General features: G+C 43.1%; 1 protein-coding gene across 1 annotated transcript; it reads right to left on the bottom strand.

The window, feature by feature from the left end:
• Positions 1-2,210: 2,210 nt before the first annotated feature.
• Positions 2,211-19,640, bottom strand: LOC139396956 (NLR family CARD domain-containing protein 3-like). The gene is made up of 7 exons (XM_071143889.1): positions 19,575-19,640; positions 19,223-19,445; positions 11,624-13,412; positions 11,163-11,336; positions 4,455-4,628; positions 3,208-3,254; positions 2,211-2,758 (listed from the first exon to the last, which is right to left on the bottom strand). The coding sequence occupies exons 2-7, from the start codon at positions 19,443-19,445 to the stop codon at positions 2,211-2,213; spliced, it is 2,955 nt and encodes a 984-aa protein (XP_070999990.1). The 5' UTR covers positions 19,575-19,640.
• Between the last annotated feature and the right edge of the window lie 2,303 nt (positions 19,641-21,943).

Genomic DNA, 21,943 nt, shown 5'->3' with positions numbered 1-21,943 from the left:
GTATAAAACAAGATGATAAACAGAGGATCCATCTAAAACAGTATAAAACAAGATGATAAACAGAGGATCCATCTAAAACAGTATAAAACAAGATGATAAACAGAGGATCCATCTAAAACAGTATAAAACAAGATGATAAACAGAGGATCCATCTAAAACAGTATAAAACAAGATGATAAACAGAGGATCCATCTAAAACACTATAAAACAAGATGATAAACAGAGGATCCATCTAAAACAGTATAAAACAAGATGATAAACAGAGGATCCATCTAAAACAGTATAAAACAAGATGATAAACAGAGGATCCATCTAAAACACTATAAAACAAGATGATAAACAGAGGATCCATCTAAAACAGTATAAAACAAGATGATAAACAGAGGATCCATCTAAAACAGTATAAAACAAGATGATAAACAGAGGATCCATCTAAAACACTATAAAACAAGATGATAAACAGAGGATCCATCTAAAACAGTATAAAACAAGATGATAAACAGAGGATCCATCTAAAAAGGTATAAAACAAGATGATAAACAGAGGATCCATCTAAAACAGTATAAAACAAGATGATAAACAGAGGATCCATCTAAAACACTATAAAACAAGATGATAAACAGAGGATCCATCTAAAACAGTATAAAACAAGATGATAAACAGAGGATCCATCTAAAAAGGTATAAAACAAGATGATAAACAGAGGATCCATCTAAAACAGTATAAAACAAGATGATAAACAGAGGATCCATCTAAAACAGTATAAAACAAGATGATAAACAGAGGATCCATCTTAAACAGTATAAAAATATATAATAAAATCACACTGAGATTGTGTGTGTCCAATGTGTGTGTGTCCAATGTGTGTGTGTGTGTGTGTGTCAGTTCATGTGTGTCAAAGGGTGTGTTTGTCAGTGTGTGTGTGTGTGCTTGTGTGTGTGTCTGTCCAGTGTGTGTGTGTATCCAGTGTGTGTGTCAGGTGTGTGTGTGTCCAGTGTCTGTCCAGTGTGTGTGTGTGTGTGTCCTGTGTATGTTTCCAGTGTGTGTTTCCAGTGTGTGTGTGTTTGTGTGTCAGGTCAGGTGATTATTTCAGGGAATAATAATGTGTGTGTCATTACAAGCCAATTACAATTACAGTGTGTGTTTATTTGTGTCCGATGCATTGCTATTTTTTCATGAAGGTCCTAACAATTATAGGAAGACGCGTGTGTGTGTGTGTGTGTCCAGTGTGCGTGTCCAGTGTGCGTGTCCAGTGTGCGTGTCCAGTGTGTGTGTTGAGTGTATGTGTGTGTCCAGTGCGCGTGTCCAATGTGTGTCCATCCAGTCTTCTGTCCGTCCAGTGTGTGTGTGTCCAGTGTGTGTGAGAGTGTCAGTGTGTGTGTGTGTGTCTGTATCCAGTGTGTGTGTGTGTGTGTGTGTGTCTGTTTACAGTGTGTATCCATGTGTGTCTGTTTACAGTGTGTGTGTTTCCAGTGTGTGTGTGTGTGTCCAGAATGTGTGTGAGAGTGTGTGTGTTTTACCAGTGTGTGTGTGTGTGTCTGTGTCCAGCATGTGTGTGTGTGTGTCCAGCATGTGTATTTCTGTGTGTCCAGTGTGCATGTGTGTGTCCAGTGTATGTGTGTGTGTGTTTGTGTCCAACGTGTAAGTGTGTGTGTGCCCAGTGTGTGTGTGTGTGTGTGTGTGTGTGTGTTTGTGTCCAGCGTGTAGGTGTGTGTGTGCCCAGTGTGTGTGTGTGTGTGTGTGTTTGTGTCCAACGTGTAGGTGTGTGTGTGCCCAGTGTGTGTGTGTGTGTGTGTGTGTGTGTGTGTCCAGTGTGTGTGTGTGTGTGTGTGTGTGTGTGTGTGTGTGTGTGTGTGTGTGTGTGTGTGTGTGTGTGTGTGTGTGTGTGTGTGTGTTTGTCCAGTGTGTGTGTGTATTCAGTGTGTGCGTGTGTGTAATCAGTGTGTGTGTGTGTGTCCAGTGTGTGTGTGTGTTTCAAGTGTGTGTGTGTTTGTGTGTGTTTGTGTGTGTTCAGTGTGTGTGTGTATTCAGTGTGGGTGTGTGTCCAATGTTTGTTTGTTTGTTTGTTTCCAGTGTGTGTGTTTGTCCAGTGCGTGTGTGTGTGTGTGTGTGTGTGTCTCAGTGTGTATGTGTGTGTGTCTGTGTGTCTCAGTGTGTGTGTGTGTGTGTGTGTGTCTGTGTGTGTGTCCAGTGTGTGTGTGTGGGGGTTATTATTTCAGGGACACTGAAGAGTCAACATCATGAACCCCAATCCCTGGATAGAGGGGCTCAGTGAATGTGGAGGTGAATGTGTTCAGGTGGGTCAGTGTGTCAGAGGAGGCTCTATAGAAGGACAGAGTTCCAGCTGGCCAGTCCAGATACACTCCTACTATGTGGGGGCTGGAGGGGCAGATGTCTATGGTAGTGAGATTATTATTGTGACATGCAGAGTAACTGTTGTCAGAGCAGAACAGACTCCAGGACTTGTCATTGTATCCAAGCCAACAGTCCTTAACCCCTCCTCTTTCTCTCCTGTTGATTCCTTTATATGTCATTCCTATATCAGCCCTTCTCCCAACCCTGTACCCACTCCACTCTACCTCCCAGTAACAGCGCCCAGTCAGACCCTCTCTACACAGCACCTGTCTACAGTCCTCAAATCTCTCTGGGTGATCAGGATACGGCTGCTTCTCTCTCCTCCATGTCACCTTTCTGTTCTCCTCAGACAGAGAGAGGTGTCTGTTTACTGTGTTTGGGTCCAGTGTGAGATCACAGACATCTGATGGATGAAACCAGACACAATATTAGAAATCATCATCATTCACATTAGAATGTTAACTCACTTTTCACTAATTAATTTAATGTAGATGTTTCTAGGTATCAAAAGGAGAAGTTAAGGTAGCTTAAGACTTGTTGAATGATCATATGTTATACTGTATGGTAATATAAAACACACGTATTCCCATTAATCACACACACACACACACACACACACACACACACACACACACACACACACACACACACACACACACACACACACACACACACACACACATAGTGTCAAAGCAACTCTTTGTAAGCTTTGGTGTCCCTGATTTCTGATTCTGTAGAACTACAGCTGATATTTAATATGACCAAGTAAGTAATGATGGTGGTCTTTGACTTTGACTTAACTTGAATTAAGACTTATTCTTAGTCATATTCTTCACAGCAGTCAACACTCACATTTTCTAGGCCCAGGTTTCATTCTGTTCTCTCCACCATGTTCCACACTGTAGCGGTAAGCAGAAGAACAGACAGTCATTGAGGGATACACATACACACACACACACACACACACACACACACTGGACACACACACACGTATATAGCATATATCAAGCGAATGTTTGTCTGCGTGTGTGTGTGTGTGAGTGTGAGAGTCCAGCATGTGTGTGTCCTGTGTGTGTTTGTCCAGTGTGTGTGTGTCTGTGTTTGTCCAGTGTGTGTGTGTCCAGTGTGTATGAGTCCAGCGTGTGTATAAGTCCTGTGTGTGTTTGTTTCCAATTTGTCTGTGTGTGTCCAATGTGTGTTTGTCCAGTGTGTGTGTGAGTGTTTGTGTGTTTGTCCAGTGTGTGTGTGAGTGTGTGTCCAGTGTGCGTGTGAGTGTTTGTGTGTGTGTGAGTGTTTGTCCTGTGTGTGAATCCAGTGTGTGTGTCCCCAGTGTGTGTGTCCAGAGTGTGTGTGTGTCATTGAGAGATTTACACTGGACACACACACTGCACATACATTGGACCCACACACTGAACACTAGCCTGAGAAGTCAAACATTTCTGATATGAACATTGACATAAACCCTCTACATACTTGAGTTTCTCCAGTCTGCAGTGTGGATCCTCCAGTCCAGCAGAGAGCAGTCTGACTCCTGAGTCTCCTGGGTGATTGTAGCTCAGGTCCAGCTCTCTCAGGTGTGAGGGGTTTGACCTCAGAGCTGAGACCAGAGAAGCACAGCCTTCCTCTGTGACTAGACAGCCTGACAGCCTGACAAAGAGTCAAATCATATTAAAATCACACTGCTATTCTTTGGTGGTGAAAATAGTGTCAGTATATATTTTCAACATATTCAGATATATCAGTGTCCTGAAACCTTCCATATCTATTCATAAATGAATGTATCATTATTATAAATGACAAATGATCAAAGTATTGCCTGCAGATATCCTGACCTTAGTTAACTTTGTTTTCTTTATTATTTTAGTTAGGTCAGGGTGTGATGAGGGCTTGTTTAGTTTATAGACATCAGGGTGTGTTAGTTTTTGTACATCTATGGGGTTTGTCTAGTCTAGGTGTTTATATGTCTATGGTTGCCTGGATTGGTTCTCAATCAGAGGCAGCTGTTTATCGTTGTCTCTGATTGGGAACCATATTTCTTGGTTTATTTGTGCGTTGTTATTCTATGTTATCACTTGTTGACCAACTACAGGAATACTGACCTCAGAGTCTCCAGTTTACAGTGGGGATTCCCCAGTCCATCAGAGAGCTTCTCCACTCCTGAATCCTTCAGGTCATTGTTACTCAGGTCCAGCTCTCTCAGGTGTGAGGGGTTTGACCTCAGAGCCGAGACCAGAGAAGCACAGCCTTCCTCTGTGACTAGACAGCCTGACAGCCTGCAAAGAGTCAAATCATATTAAAACCACACTGATATTCTTTGGTGGTGAAAATAGTGGCAGTATATTTTTTCAACATATTCAGATATATCAGTGTCCTGAAACCTTCCATATCTATTCATAAAATAGTGTATAATCATAAAAAATGACAAATGATCAAAGTATTGCCTGCAGATAGAAACATGTATAGTACAAATATTATAGTAGACTGAACAGACCAGTTTAAAAAGCAGTATCAGTCAGAAGACAGACAGTGAGGTATCAGATTTAGATTACTCAATACAAACAATCCACACCATATCTATTTAGACAGTGAAGCTGACATTTTAAATGTGTCTCTATACTCCAACATTTTGGATTTCAGATCAAATGTTTCATATGAGGTGACAGTTTATAATGTCACCTTTTATTTGAGGATATTTTAATACATATCTGTTTCACCATTTAGAAATAAAAGCACTTTATGTATCTATTTGAAGAAGTCATAAGTATTCTGACACTTAAAGTGTATTAAATTAGTCAAAAGTATATCTGGTCCCATATTCCTCGAACACAATGAGACATCAAGACTGTGACGCCTTGACTGAGAAAGATCATGAATGAATCATGAATAATAATGAGTGAGAGAGTTACAGAGGCTACAACAAAGCATGCTAACCTCTCACCATTACCAATAACAGAGACTACAACAAAACATGCTAACCTCTCACCATTACCAATAACAGAGGCTACAACAAAACATGCTAACCTCTCACCATTACCAATAACAGAGGCTACAACAAAACATGCTAACCTCTCACCATTACCAATAACAGAGACTACAACAAAACATGCTAACCTCTCACCATTACCAATAACAAAGACTACAACAAAGCATGCTAACCTCTCACCATTACCAATAACAGAGGCTACAACAAAACATGCTAACCTCTCACCATTACCAATAACAGAGACTACAACAAAACATGCTAACCTCTCACCATTACCAATAACAGAGACTACAACAAAGCATGCTAACCTCTCACCATTACCAATAACAGAGGCTACAACAAAACATGCTAACCTCTCACCATTACCAATAACAGAGGCTACAACAAAACATGCTAACCTCTCACCATTACCAATAACAGAGGCTACAACAAAACATGCTAACCTCTCACCATTACCAATAACAGAGACTACAACAAAACATGCTAACCTCTCACCATTACCAATAACAGAGGCTACAACAAAACATACTAACCTCTCACCATTACCAATAACAGAGGCTACAACAAAACATGCTAACCTCTCACCATTACCAATAACAGAGACAACAACAAAACATGCTAACCTCTCATCATTACCAATAACAGGCTACAACAAAACATGCTAACCTCTCACCCTTACCAATAACAGAGGCTACAACAAAACATGCTAACCTCTCACCATTACCAATAACAGAGGCTACAACAAAACATGCTAACCTCTCACCATTACCAATAACAGGCTACAACAAAACATGCTAACCTCTCACCATTACCAATAACAGAGGCTACAACAAAACATGCTAACCTCTCACCATTACCAATAACAGAGACTACAACAAAACATGCTAACCTCTCACCATTACCAATAACAGAGACTACAACAAAACATGCTAACCTCTCACCATTACCAATAACAGAGGCTACAACAAAACATGCTAACCTCTCACCATTACCAATAACAGAGACTACAACAAAACATGCTAACCTCTCACCATTACCAATAACAGAGACTACAACAAAGCATGCTAACCTCTCACCATTACCAATAACAGAGGCTACAACAAAACATGCTAACCTCTCACCATTACCAATAACAGAGGCTACAACAAAACATGCTAACCTCTCACCATTACCAATAACAGAGGCTACAACAAAACATGCTAACCTCTCACCATTACCAATAACAGAGACTACAACAAAACATGCTAACCTCTCACCATTACCAATAACAGAGGCTACAACAAAACATACTAACCTCTCACCATTACCAATAACAGAGGCTACAACAAAACATGCTAACCTCTCACCATTACCAATAACAGAGACAACAACAAAACATGCTAACCTCTCATCATTACAAATAACAGGCTACAACAAAACATGCTAACCTCTCACCCTTACCAATAACAGAGGCTACAACAAAACATGCTAACCTCTCACCATTACCAATAACAGAGGCTACAACAAAACATGCTAACCTCTCACCATTACCAATAACAGGCTACAACAAAACATGCTAACCTCTCACCATTACCAATAACAGAGGCTACAACAAAACATGCTAACCTCTCACCATTACCAATAACAGAGGCTACAACAAAACATGCTAACCTCTCACCATTACCAATAACAGGCTACAACAAAACATGCTAACCTCTCACCATTACCAATAACAGAGGCTACAACAAAACATGCTAACCTCTCACCATTACCAATAACAGGCTACAACAAAACATGCTAACCTCTCACCATTACCAATAACAGAGGCTACAACAAAACATACTAACCTCTCACCATTACCAATAACAGAGGCTACAACAAAACATGCTAACCTCTCACCATTACCAATAACAGAGGCTACAACATAACATGCTAACCTCTCACCATTACCAATAACAGAGGCTACAACAAAACATACTAACCTCTCACCATTACCAATAACAGAGGCTACAACAAAACATGCTAACCTCTCACCATTACCAATAACAGAGGCTACAACATAACATACTAATCTCTCACCATTACCAATAACAGAGGCTACAACAAAACATGCTAACCTCTCACCATTACCAATAACAGAGGCTACAACAAAACATGCTAACCTCTCACCATTACCAATAACAGAGGCTACAACATAACATACTAATCTCTCACCATTACCAATAACAGAGGCTACAACAAAACATGCTAACCTCTCACCATTACCAATAACAGAGGCTACAACAAAACATGCTAACCTCTCACCATTACCAATAACAGAGGCTACAACAAAACATGCTAACCTCTCACCATTACCAATAACAGAGGCTACAACAAAACATGCTAACCTCTCACCATTACCAATAACAGAGACTACAACAAAACATGCTAACCTCTCACCATTACCAATAACAGAGGCTACAACAAAACATACTAACCTCTCACCATTACCAATAACAGAGGCTACAACAAAACATGCTAACCTCTCACCATTACCAATAACAGAGACAACAACAAAACATGCTAACCTCTCATCATTACTAATAACAGGCTACAACAAAACATGCTAACCTCTCACCCTTACCAATAACAGAGGCTACAACAAAACATGCTAACCTCTCACCATTACCAATAACAGAGGCTACAACAAAACATGCTAACCTCTCACCATTACCAATAACAGGCTACAACAAAACATGCTAACCTCTCACCATTACCAATAACAGAGGCTACAACAAAACATGCTAACCTCTCACCATTACCAATAACAGAGGCTACAACAAAACATGCTAACCTCTCACCATTACCAATAACAGGCTACAACAAAACATGCTAACCTCTCACCATTACCAATAACAGAGGCTACAACAAAACATGCTAACCTCTCACCATTACCAATAACAGGCTACAACAAAACATGCTAACCTCTCACCATTACCAATAACAGAGGCTACAACAAAACATACTAACCTCTCACCATTACCAATAACAGAGGCTACAACAAAACATGCTAACCTCTCACCATTACCAATAACAGAGGCTACAACATAACATGCTAACCTCTCACCATTACCAATAACAGAGGCTACAACAAAACATACTAACCTCTCACCATTACCAATAACAGAGGCTACAACAAAACATGCTAACCTCTCACCATTACCAATAACAGAGGCTACAACATAACATACTAATCTCTCACCATTACCAATAACAGAGGCTACAACAAAACATGCTAACCTCTCACCATTACCAATAACAGAGGCTACAACAAAACATGCTAACCTCTCACCATTACCAATAACAGAGGCTACAACATAACATACTAATCTCTCACCATTACCAATAACAGAGGCTACAACAAAACATGCTAACCTCCAACCCTTACCAATAACAGAGGCTACAACAAAACATGCTAACCTCTCACCATTACCAATAACAGAGACTACAACAAAACATACTAACCTCTCACCATTACCAATAACCGAGGCTACAACAAAACATGCTAACCTCTCACCATTACCAATAACAGAGGCTACAACAAAACATACTAACCTCTCACCATTACCAATAACAGAGGCTACAACAAAACATGCTAACCTCTCACCATTACCAATAACAGAGGCTACAACAAAACATACTAACCTCTCACCATTACCAATAACATAGGCTACAACAAAACATGCTAACCTCTCACCATTACCAATAACAGAGGCTACAACATAACATGCTAACCTCTCACCATTACCAATAACAGAGGCTACAACAAAACATACTAACCTCTCACCATTACCAATAACAGAGGCTACAACAAAACATGCTAACCTCTCACCATTACCAATAACAGAGGCTACAACATAACATACTAATCTCTCACAATTACCAATAACAGAGGCTACAACAAAACATGCTAACCTCTCACCATTACCAATAACAGAGGCTACAACAAAACATGCTAACCTCTCACCATTACCAATAACAGAGGCTACAACATAACATACTAATCTCTCACCATTACCAATAACAGAGGCTACAACAAAACATGCTAACCTCCAACCCTTACCAATAACAGAGGCTACAACAAAACATGCTAACCTCTCACCATTACCAATAACAGAGACTACAACAAAACATACTAACCTCTCACCATTACCAATAACCGAGGCTACAACAAAACATGCTAACCTCTCACCATTACCAATAACAGAGGCTACAACAAAACATGCTAACCTCTCACCATTACCAAAAACAGAGGCTACAACATAACATACTAATCTCTCACCATTACCAATAACAGAGGCTACAACAAAACATGCTAACCTCCAACCCTTACCAATAACAGAGGCTACAACAAAACATGCTAACCTCTCACCATTACCAATAACAGAGACTACAACAAAACATACTAACCTCTCACCATTACCAATAACCGAGGCTACAACAAAACATGCTAACCTCTCACCATTACCAATAACAGAGGCTACAACAAAACATGCTAACCTCTCACCATTACCAAAAACAGAGGCTACAACATAACATACTAACCTCTCACCATTACCAATAACAGAGGCTACAACAAAACATGCTAACCTCTCACCATTACCAATAACAGAGGCTACAACAAAACATTTTAACCTCTCACCATTACCAATAACAGACTACAACAAAACATGCTAACCTCTCACCATTACCAATAACAGAGGCTACAACAAAACATGTTAACCTCTCACCATTACCAATAACAGAGGCTACAACAAAACATGCTAACCTCTCACCATTACCAATAACAGAGGCTACAACATAACATTCTAACCTCTCACCATTACCAATAACAGGGACTACAACAAAACATGCTAACCTCTCACCATTACCAATAACAGAGGCTACAACAAAACATGCTAACCTCTCACCATTACCAGTAACAGAGGCTACAACAAAACATGCTAACCTCTCACCATTACCAATAACAGAGGCTACAACAAAACATGCTAACTTCTCACCATTACCAATAACAGAGGCTACAATAAAGCATGCTAACCTCTCACCATTACCAATAACAGAGACTACAACAAAACATGCTAACCTCTCACCATTACCAATAACAGAGACTACAACAAAACATGCTAACCTCTCACCATTACCAATAACAGAGACTACAACAAAACATGCTAACCTCTCACCATTACCAATAACAGAGGCTACAACAAAACATGCTAACCTCTCACCATTACCAATAATAGAGACTACAACAAAACATACTAACCTCTCACCATTACCAATAACAGAGGATACAACAAAACATGCTAACCTCGCACCATTACCAATAACAGGCTACAACAAAACATGCTAACCTCTCACCATTACCAATAACAGAGGGGGTCTGATCTTTGTGCCTCTGTAACTTTCTCATTCATCATTATCCTCGATTCATTCCTGATTATTCATCATCATAGTAGCATCCACATGAATGTAGAAGTGTTCAGAAACATCTTCTATTCTTCCTGACAATACAAGTGAAGTGACTCCAAAATGACAGGACATTATTCACCATTCAGTTTCTATTAGGAAAACATCTAAAACACAACCAAGACAAACTGCTAATTAATTCAACAAGTTAGTAGCAAATTAATTCAACAAGTTAGTAGAATCACAAGCTTGATGTAATCACTGCAGGCATGGAAAATGGGACCAAATACTAAACGTATGACTACTTTAATACACTATAAGTGAATATAACCGAATAATTACGACTTTTCAAATGGAAGAACTACATACATAAAGTGCTTTCATATCTGATAATACTGACCTCAGAGTCTCCAGTTTACAGTGGGGATTCCCCAGTCCAGCAGAGAGCAGCTTCACTCCTGAATCCTTCAGGTCATTGTTACTCAGATCCAGCTCTCTCAGGTGTGAGGAGTTTGACTCCAGAGCTGAGACCAGAGAAGCACAGCAATCCTCTGTGAGTCCACAGCCTGACAGCCTGACAAAGATATCATCATGATTTCACAAACACACTGTTAAATTAACACCAGTAGTGTACAAGGACAATGGCAGATGCATTTGGTTTATTCTCTCAAACAACATATAGATTAATCTTCTTTCTCCTAGAATTGTGTGGTCATATTGTTATACTAATGTGGAAATCAATGAATTTATTCAATATGTTATTCAATATAATATTATTTACATATATTAATGCATATTTTTCTCTAAACTGAATATTTCTTCCTGATGATTAGTTCTTATATGTCATGTTTATTTACTCACAGAGCAGCTCTGGAGGCTTTGACCACTGGCAGCAGCCTCAGAAGACCTTCCTCTGATCTGGAGTATTTCTTCAGGTCAAACACATCCAGCTCCTTTTCTGAAGTCAGCAACACAAAGACCAGAGCTGACCACTGTGCAGGTGACAGGTTGGGTTTTGAGAGACTTCCTGATCTCAGGTAGCTTTGGATCTCCTCCACTAGAGAATGGTCATTCAGTTCATTCAGACAGTGGAACAGATTGATGCTCCTCTCTGGAGAGGGATTCTCCCTGATCTTCTCCTTGATGTACTTGACTGTTTCTTCATGGCTCTGTGAGCTGCTTCTTGTCTTTGTCAGTAGACCTCGTAAGTGTTTCTGATTGGACTCCAGTGAGAGGCCCAGAAGGAAGCGGAGGAAAAGGTCCAGGTTTCCCGTCTCACTTTGTAAGGCTTTATCCACAGCACTCTTGTAGAAAGTAACTTGAGTTTTGTCTCTGAAAAGCGAAGAAAAGACACTGGACTTTGTTTGCGGTTTGTCCATTAGATTCTTATTGTTTTTGATGAATGAGAGGAACACATATACAGCAGCCAGAAACTCCTGAATGCTCAGATGAACAAAGCAGTACACCTTGTCCTGGTACAGCCCACATTCCTCTTTAAAGAGCTGTGTGCACAATCCTGAGTACACTGAGGCTTCACTGACATCAATACCAGCCACTTTCAGGTCTTCTTCATAGAAAATCAGATTGCCAATCACAAGCTGTTGAAAAGCCAGTTTTCCCAGTGACAGAATGCTCTCTTTATTCCAGTGTGGACCTGTTTCTTTCCCAAGATACTTTTCATTCTTCTGTTTGGTAAGAAACACCACAAGGTGTGTGTACATCTCAGTCAGGGTCTTGGGCATCTCTTCTCTCTTATGTTTCAGCATGTGTTCAAGGACTGTTGCAGAAATCCAACAGAAGACTGGAATGTGGCACATGATGTGGAGGCTCCTTGATGTCTTTATGTGTGAGATGATTCTGCTGGCCAGGTCCTCATCACTGAATCTCTTCCTGAAGTACTCCTCCTTCTGTGGGTCATTGAACCCTCGTACCTCTGTCACCTGGTCAACACACCCTGAGGGGATTTTATTGGCTGCTGCAGGTCGGGTAGTTATCCAGAGGAGAGCAGAGGGAAGCAGATTTCCCTTGATGAGATTTGTCAGCAGAACATCCACTGAGGTTGACTCTGTGACGTCCCAACAGATCTTGTTCTTCTGGAAGTCTAGGGGCAGTCGGCACTCATCCAGACCATCAAAGATGAACAGAACTTTGTACTTGTCATAGTTGGAGATTCCTGATTGTTTGGTTTCCATTGAGAAGTGATTGAGAAGTTCAAACAAAGTGTGTTTGTCCCCTTTCATCAAATTTAGCTCCCGGAAAGGGAATGAAAATACAAATTGGACATCCTGATTTGCTTTTCCTTCAGCCCAGTCCAGAATGAACTTCTGCACAGAGACTGTTTTTCCAATGCCAGCGACTCCCTTTGTCAGCACAGTTCTGATAGGTTTGTATTGTCCAGTTAAGGGTTTGAAGATGTCGCTACATTTGATTGCAGTCTCTGGTGTTGCTTGTTTCCTGGTTGTTGTCTCAATCTGTCTCAGCTCATGTTCATTATTGACCTCTCCTGTTCCACCCTCTGTGATGTAGAGCTCTGTGTAGATCTTATTGAGAAGTGTTGGGTTTCCTTGTTTAGCGATCCCCTCAAATACACATTGAAACTTCTTCTTTAGATTAGATTTGAGTTCACGTTGGCAAATCACAGCAAGATCATCTGAATCTATAAATAACACAGAGGATATTAATATTACGTCTGTTTTAATGTCTACAGTATTGAAGGACTGTTATAAAGTTTTCAATTATAGTCTTCTCTTAACTGACTGTGTAAATGTGTAAATGTTTTCATAATGCATTACAGACTGGTGTGACTGATTATATTATTATTGGTATTATTGATGGTATTATTAATGTTGCCTCTTTCTCTAAATTAATCACCACAACACATCCCTGCTGCTACTTGATGAGGTCACTAGGTGTTGTGTTAAGGCTGCTACTGTCATGTATTGTCATATTATGTCTTGTTCCTGTTCTTTCTCTTCACTCCGTCTCCCTCTGCTGGTCGTATTAGGTTACCTTCTCTTCCTCTCCTTCCCCCAGCTGCTCCTCATCTTCTCTAACTACCTCGTTCACCCTTTTCCCACCTGTTCCCTTTTTTCCCTCTGATTAGGTCTCTATTTCTCTCTCTGTTCCTGCTTCTGTCTTTGTCAGATTCTCGTTTGAGTTTCTCATGCCAGAACCAAACTATCGTCTCGTTTGCTTCAGCCTTGTCCTGTCCTGTCGGAATCTGCCTGTTCATCTGATGCTACGTGTGATCAGGTACCTCTGTCCTCTACAACCCAGCTATTCTCCTCTGCTGCTAGAAGGGGATTCTAACCCAGCTATTCTCCTCTGCTGCTAGAAGGGGAACTCTTCTGTGATATTCAGAAGGACTTTATGTTTCATTTGTCGCCCTCTCTGCGGGTTGTTTATTTTGCCATCATATACATTTGAAGAGGATCTATGTCTTACCTGTGTTTTGACATTAAAGGACTCTGTTTTTGTTAAACCGCTTTTGGGTCCTCACTCACGTAAATAACAGAAGAATCTGACCAAGAATGGACCCAGCGACTTCGGATCCTCTCCACTCAGCCGTCGAGATCCAGGGAGCGATGCTAGGCAGACACGAGCAGGAATTGTCTGCTGCTCGACATGCCGTTGAGACCCTGGCTGCCCAAGTCTCCAACCTCACAGAACAGATTCACCATCTCCGCCTCGATCCACCGGCCACTTCCAGGGCTTTCGAATCTCCGGAGCCCAGAATCAATAACCCGCCGTGTTACTCTGGGGAGCCCACTGAATGCCGCTCGTTCCTCACCCAGTGAGATATTGTGTTTTCTCTCCAGCCCAACACTTACTCCAGGAGCACAGCTCGTATCGCCTACGTCATATCTCTCCTTACTGGACGGGCTCGTGAGTGGGGCACGGCAATCTGGGAGGCGAGGGCTGAGTGTACTAACCAGTATCAGGACTTTAAGGAGGAGATGATACGGGTTTTTGATCGTTCTGTTTTTGGAGAGGAAGCTTCCAGGGTCCTGTCTTCCCTATGTCAAGGTAATCGATCCATAACAGATAACTCTATTGAGTTTCGCACTCTTGCTGCCTCCAGTGACTGGAACAAGCCGGCTTTGCTCGCTCGTTTTCTGGAGGGTCTCCGCGTGGAGGTAAAGGATGAGATTCTCTCCCGGGAGGTTCCTTCCAGCGTGGATTCCTTGATTGAACTCGCTATTCGCATAGAGCGACGGGTTGATCTTCGTCACCGAGCTCGTGGAAAGGAGCTCGCGTTCTCAGTTGCCCCCCTCTCCGCATCACTACCATCTTCCTCCGCCGGCTCGGGTGCTGAGCCTATGCAGCTGGGGGGTATCCGCATCTCGACTAAGGAGAGGGAACGGAGAATCACCAACCGCCTCTGTCTCTATTGCGGTTCCGCTGGTCATTTTGTCACTTCATGTCCAGTAAAAGCCAGACCTCATCAGTAAGCGGAGGGCTACTGGTGAGCGCTACTACTCTGGTCTCTCCTTCAAGATCCTGCACTACCTTGTCGGTCCATCTACGCTGGACCGGTTCGTCAGCTTCCTGCAGTGCCTTGATAGACTCTGGGGCGGAGGGCTGTTTTATGGACGAGACCTGGGCTCGGGAACATGACCTTCCTCTCAGACAGTTAAGGGAGCCCACGGCCTTGTTCGCTTTGGATGGTAGTCCTCTCCCCAGGATTCAGCGTGAGACGCTACCTTTAACCCTCACTGTCTCTGGTAATCATAGCGAAACCCTTTCTTTTTAAATTTTTCGTTCACCTTTTACACCTGTTGTTTTGGGCCATCCCTGGCTAGTTTGTCATAATCCTTCTATTAATTGGTCTAGTAATTCTATCCTCTCCTGGAACGTCTCTTGTCATGTGAAATGTTTAATGTCTGCTATCCCTCCTGTTTCCTCTGTCTCTTCTTCACAGGAGGAGCCTGGTGATTTGACAGGGGTGCCGGAGGAATATCACGATCTGCGCACGGTGTTCAGTCGGTCCAGGGCCACCTCTCTTCCTACACACCGGTCGTATGATTGTAGTATTGATCTCCTTCCGGGAACCACTCCCCCCCGGGGTAGACTATACACTGTCGGCTCCCGAACGTAAGGCTCTCAAAGATTATTTGTCTGTAGCTCTTGACGCCGGTACCATAGTCCCCTCCTCCTCTCCCGCCGGAGCAGGGTTTTTTTTTGTTAAGAAGAAGGACGGGTCCCTGCGCCCCTGCATAGATTATCGATGTCTGAATGACATAACAGTGAAGAATCGTTATCCGCTTCCTCTTATGTCTTCAGCCTTCGAGATCCTGCAGGGAGCCAGGTTTTTCACTAAGTTGGACCTTCGTAACGCTTACCATCTCGTGCGCATCAGGGAGGGGGACCAGTGGAAGACGGCGTTTAACACTCCGTTAGGGCACTTTGAATACCGGGTTCTTCCTTTCGGCCTCGCTAACGCTCCAGCTGTCTTTCAGGCATTAGTCAATGACGTCCTGAGAGACATGCTGAACATCTTTGTTTTCGTTTACCTTGACGATATCCTGATTTTTTTCACCGTCACTCCAGATTCATGTTCAGCACGTTCGACGTGTCCTCCAGCGCCTTTTAGAGAATTGTACTTTTGTGAAGGCTGAGAAGTGCACTTTTCATGCCTCCTCCGTCACATTTCTCGGTTCTGTTATTTCCGCTGAAGGCATTAAGATGGATCCCGCTAAGGTCCAAGCTGTCATTGATTGGCCCGTCCCTAAGTCACGCGTCGAGCTGCAGCGCTTTCTCGGCTTCGCGAATTTCTATCGTCGTTTCATCCGTAATTTCGGTCAGGTGGCAGCTCCTCTCACAGCCCTTACTTCTGTCAAGACGTGCTTTAAGTGGTCCGTTTCCGCCCAGGGAGCTTTTGATCTCCTCAAGAATCGTTTTACATCCGCACCTATCCTTGTTACACCTGACGTCTCTAGACAGTTCGTTGTCGAGGTTGACGCGTCAGAGGTGGGCGTGGGAGCCATTCTTTCTCAGCGCTCCCTCTCTGACGACAAGGTCCACCCTTGCGCGTATTTTTCTCATTGCCTGTCGCCGTCGGAACGTAACTATGATGTGGGAAACCGCGAACTGCTCGTCATCCGCTTAGCCCTAGGCGAATGGCGACAGTGGTTGGAGGGGGCGACCGTTCCTTTTGTCGTTTGGACTGACCATAGGAACCTTGAGTACATCCGTTCTGCCAAACGACTTAATGCGCGTCAGGCTCGTTGGGCGCTGTTTTTCGCTCGTTTCGAGTTCGTGATTTCTTATCGTCCGGGCTCTAAGAACACCAAGCCTGATGCTTTATCTCGTCTCTTCAGTTCTTCAGTAGCCTCCACTGACCCCGAGGGGATTCTCCCTGAGGGGCGTGTTGTCGGGTTGACTGTCTGGGGAATTGAGAGGCAGGTAAAGCAAGCACTCACTCACAGTCCGTCGCCGCGCGCTTGTCCTAGGAACCTTCTTTTCGTTCCCGTTCCTACTCGTCTGGCCGTTCTTCAGTGGGCTCACTCTGCCAAGTTAGCCGGCCACCCCGGCGTTCGGGGTACGCTTGCTTCCATTCGCCAGCGTTTTTGGTGGCCCACCCGGGAGCATGACACGCGTCGTTTCGTGGCTGCTTGTTCGGTCTGCGCGCAGACTAAGTCCGGTAACTCCCCTCCTGCCGGCCGTCTCAGACCGCTTCCCATTCCCTCTCGACCGTGGTCTCACATCGCCTTAGATTTTATCACCGGACTGCCTTCGTCAGCGGGGAAGACTGTTATTCTTACGGTTGTCGATAGGTTCTCTAAGGCGGCTCATTTTATTCCCCTTGCTAAGCTCCCTTCTGCTAAAGAAACGGCACAAATCATCATCGAGAATGTTTTCAGAATTCATGGCCTTCCGTCAGACGTCGTTTCGGACAGGGGTCCGCAATTCACGTCTCAATTTTGGAGGGAGTTTTGCCGTTTGATTGGGGCTTCCGTCAGTCTCTCTTCCGGCTTTCACCCCCAGTCTAACGGTCAAGCAGAACGGGCCAATCAGACTATTGGTCGCATCTTACGCAGTCTTTCTTTTCGTAACCCTGCGTCTTGGTCAGAACAGCTCCCCTGGGCAGAATACGCCCACAACTCGCTTCCTTCGTCTGCGACCGGGCTATCTCCTTTTCAGAGTAGCCTCGGGTACCAGCCTCCGTTGTTCTCGTCTCAGTTCGCCAAGTCCAACGTCTCCTCCGCTCAGGCTTTTGTCCAACGTTGCGAGCGCACCTGGAAGAGGGTCAGGTCTGCACTTTGCCGTTATAGGGCGCAGACTGTGAGAGCCGCTAATAAGCGTAGAACTAAGAGTCCTCGATATTGTCGCAGTCAGAGAGTTTGGCTCTCCACTCAGAACCTTCCCCTTAAGACAGCTTCTCGCAAGTTGACCCCGCGGTTCATTGGTCCGTTCCGTATTTCTCAGATCATTAATCCTGTCGCAGTGCGACTTCTTCTTCCGCGATATCTTCGTCGCGTCCACCCGTCTTCCATGTCTCCTGTGTTAAGCCCGTTCTTCGCGCCCCCGCTCGTCTTCCCTCCCCCCCATCCTTGTCGAGGGCGCACCTATCTACAGGGTCCGTAAGATTTTGGACATGCGTCCTCGGGGCCGTGGTCATCAGTACCTAGTGGATTGGGAGGGGTACGGTCCTGAGGAAAGGAGTTGGGTTCCCTCTCGGGACGTGCTGGACCGTTCGCTGATCGATGATTTCCTCCGTTGCCACCAGGTTTCCTCCTCGAGTGCGCCAGGAGGCGCTCGGTGAGTGGGGGGGTACTGTCATGTATTGTCATATTATGTCTTGTTCCTGTTCTTTCTCTTCACTCCGTCTCCCTCTGCTGGTCGTATTAGGTTACCTTCTCTTCCTCTCCTTCCCCCAGCTGCTCCTCATCTTCTCTAACTACCTCATTCACCCTTTTCCCACCTGTTCCCTTTTTTCCCTCTGATTAGGTCTCTATTTCTCTCTCTGTTCCTGCTTCTGTCTTTGTCAGATTCTCGTTTGAGTTTCTCATGCCAGAACCAAACTATCGTCTCGTTTGCTTCAGCCTTGTCCTGTCCTGTCGGAATCTGCCTGTTCATCTGATGCTACGTGTGATCAGGTACCTCTGTCCTCTACAACCCAGCTATTCTCCTCTGCTGCTAGAAGGGGATTCTAACCCAGCTATTCTCCTCTGCTGCTAGAAGGGGAACTCTTCTGTGATATTCAGAAGGACTTTATGTTTCATTTGTCGCCCTCTCTGCGGGTTGTTTATTTTGCCATTATATACATTTGAAGAGGATCTATGTCTTACCTGTGTTTTGACATTAAAGGACTCTGTTTTTGTTAAACCGCTTTTGGGTCCTCACTCACGTGCATAACAGCTACAATATCTTTGAGTTACACAGCTACTTTAGCTGTACTTTATCTACAGCTTTTAAATGTTATAAAACATAATTCATCATGAGGCAGACAGCTCTTACTTTTCTCCAGTGTGTCAGCAAGCTCCTTCTGGTTCATTTTCCTCAGGACGTGCAGTGTGATCTTCAGAGCCCCCTCTCTGGCACTGCTCTCCTGCTTCTCATCTTCAGCATCCACCACTTCCTGCTTCTGACTCTCAAAGCCTTCTGGGAGTTCTGGACTAAGAATCCTCTTGAACATCTTCAGCTCGTTCTTCACAAATGTCATAATTTTCTCTTCAAGCATCTGAAATAAATAAAGTAAATAAATTAAGCAAGAGAATACATGCTTTCTCATTAACACATTAATGAATGATTGACAGATCAACTTTACTTGAGGTAAACAAAAACAAATGTACACAACAGGACCACATACACTGAATATGGAGGCCAGGTCTGTTTGATGACTCTGGGAAGACTGACCACTGAGAATCTCTGACTCTGATCTCCCCTGTTGGTTTCTGTGGACAAAACATGAGATTACATCTCCTCATCCAGGAGTACACACACACACACACACACACACACAGGGAGGGAATGTTGGGTTTGTTTATTATTGTTTTAGGACTATGAAAATGGACAAAAGGATTAGCCTATGGATTATGAAAACAACAACAATAAATGGGAAAATGGGAGAGGAGAAATGACGAGAGACAGTGTTGTTTAACTCACTGACCATGACCCATGAGTTCTTCTTACCTTTGTTCAGTAGAAAATTCTCCCTCTCTAAACTGTATAGGTTGACTCATAGACCAATCACTCTTCATGGACACACAACTGGGTACAGGGGAGGCTGGTCTCTCCTGCTTGATTGGACTTCAACACAACAGAGACAAACATTACATTTCTCATCTACTCTGAGCTCAGATGGGGAAACATAAGAAGAGTTTCATTCCATAACGCTATATATCACTTTTCAGAAATAAATTAGCTTTTATTGTTTAAATAAGTTATGTTTATGTTAAGTTATGTATTTTTGCTAAATGAGATGGCACATGGGTACCTGCTTCTATAAACCAATGAGGAGATGCAGCGCGAACTGCGTCACAAATAGAGTAGGGGGACGCGGACAGTTCTGTACCGGGACGCGGACAGTTCTGTACGGGGACGCGGACAGTTCTGTACGGGGACGCTGACAGTGCTGTACGGGGACGCGGACAGTTCTGTACGGGGACGCGGACAGTTCTGTACGGGGACGCTGACAGTGCTGTACGGGGACGAGGACAGTTCTGTACGGGACGCGGACAGTTCTGTACGTGGACGCGGACAGTTCTGTACGGGGACGCGGACAGTTCTGTACGGGGACGTGGACAGCTCTGTACGGGGACGCGGACAGTTCTGTACGGGGACGCGGACAGTTCTGTACGGGGACGCGGACAGTTCTGTACGGGGACGCGGACAGTTCTGTACGGGGACTCGGACAGTTCCAGAACACTGACATGAGCAGTGGAACACAATCAACTAAACCCAGTCTTTACAGTGGGTTACATTAGTAATATTCATTTTTTTATTATTATGTGAAACAAACATTTTATAACAATATGTTGAGATCTGGGACCATATCGCCAAAGTGTCTCAGAGTAGAAAATGGGTCGTATAAGTGCTGAGAATAAAGGCATTTTACACTTATGGGTATAAGTAGGGTAACTATGCATGAAGTCTCTAGTCAGCAGATATTTAGGACACCTCGTGAGCTGTCCTAAGTAGTTAAGAGTTAACAGCAGGTGTCCTAAGTAGTTAAGAGTTAACAGCAGCTGTCCTAAGTAGTTAAGCGTTAACAGCAGGTGTCTTGATAATACTATAGAATAATGCAGTGAGTCAGTGGTTCCTGAGCCACATGTAATTGTTTTGGAGCAGATAAAAATAATGTTTTGATATTTGATATGATCAATCCATTAATAATATATGTCTTGTGCTTTTGACAATGATTTATGTGTAATAATTAATGTTTATGTATAACAAGTGATACCATGTATGTCTCTAAAGCGTTTTGTCTTCATTTTGGCAGATTAACTCATGCTTATTCCCCAAGATTAACTCAGTTTTCACCCATTGGCTAAGGAGTTGGACCTGTGGCCTAAAGGTGGCTGGTTCGAATCCCGGTGAGGCCGGGTGCTGGAAAATGTGCTATTTGCTAACTGCTGGCTAACTTTCTGGTTAATTCCTTAGATCTCAAACCTGCCCCATCTTTCCCACGCCAATTGCTAGACTTTCAAATAGAGGTTACCAGGTCATTCAGTTCAAACCACATATGAAAAATAAAACACGTGGCTTGTTGATCAAGTGTTCTGCCTTACAATAATAAATATAATGAAATAACAAAACAAAAACACTAAAATGCTGAGACAGGTTTAGATTAACAAAATAATCTAAATGCTATTTAGTACCATAATGGTATTTACTAACATAATAATATTACTAAAACAGTTTCTAAAATAATTAGGGTTAAGGTTAATGCTAAATAGGTAATACGTAGGGTTAGATGCTGATGTAAAAAGGGCTTTATAAATACATTTGATTGATTGTTAGGTTGAGGGATTTTAAGGCAAAAAACAGTATGTGTTTATAGTTCTCTTCTCTTGCTCCTCCCTGTGGCCTCTGGGTACTACATAACTCATTCACGACACCTGCTAGGCTCATAATCTGAAGTAGCAACTGCATCAGATCTACAAATCAACTAGCTAGACCTGTCCATTTGTTTTCTAACTCAGTGAAACTGCGCAGCTTTCACTCAATCCGATGTCT

Source organism: Oncorhynchus clarkii, unplaced genomic scaffold (assembly GCF_045791955.1).
Source record: "Oncorhynchus clarkii lewisi isolate Uvic-CL-2024 unplaced genomic scaffold, UVic_Ocla_1.0 unplaced_contig_8548_pilon_pilon, whole genome shotgun sequence".
NCBI classification, from domain to species: Eukaryota; Metazoa; Chordata; class Actinopteri; order Salmoniformes; family Salmonidae; genus Oncorhynchus; species Oncorhynchus clarkii.
Note: the sequence above shows the minus strand (reverse complement) of the source record. Positions and strands in the feature narration are given on the sequence as shown.

Excerpts from the sequence above, each read along its gene's own strand:
- LOC139396956 (XM_071143889.1), bottom strand. The coding sequence starts at position 19,445 with ATGCTTGAAGAGAAAATTATGACATTTGTGAAGAACGAGCTGAAGATG. Across the intron at positions 13,413-19,222 it reads TGCTGACACACTGGAGAAAA|ATGATCTTGCTGTGATTTGC; the intron begins GTAAGAGCTGTC and ends TTATAGATTCAG. Across the intron at positions 2,759-3,207 it reads GAAACCTGGGCCTAGAAAAT|ATGTCTGTGATCTCACACTG; the intron begins GTGAGTGTTGAC and ends TTCATCCATCAG.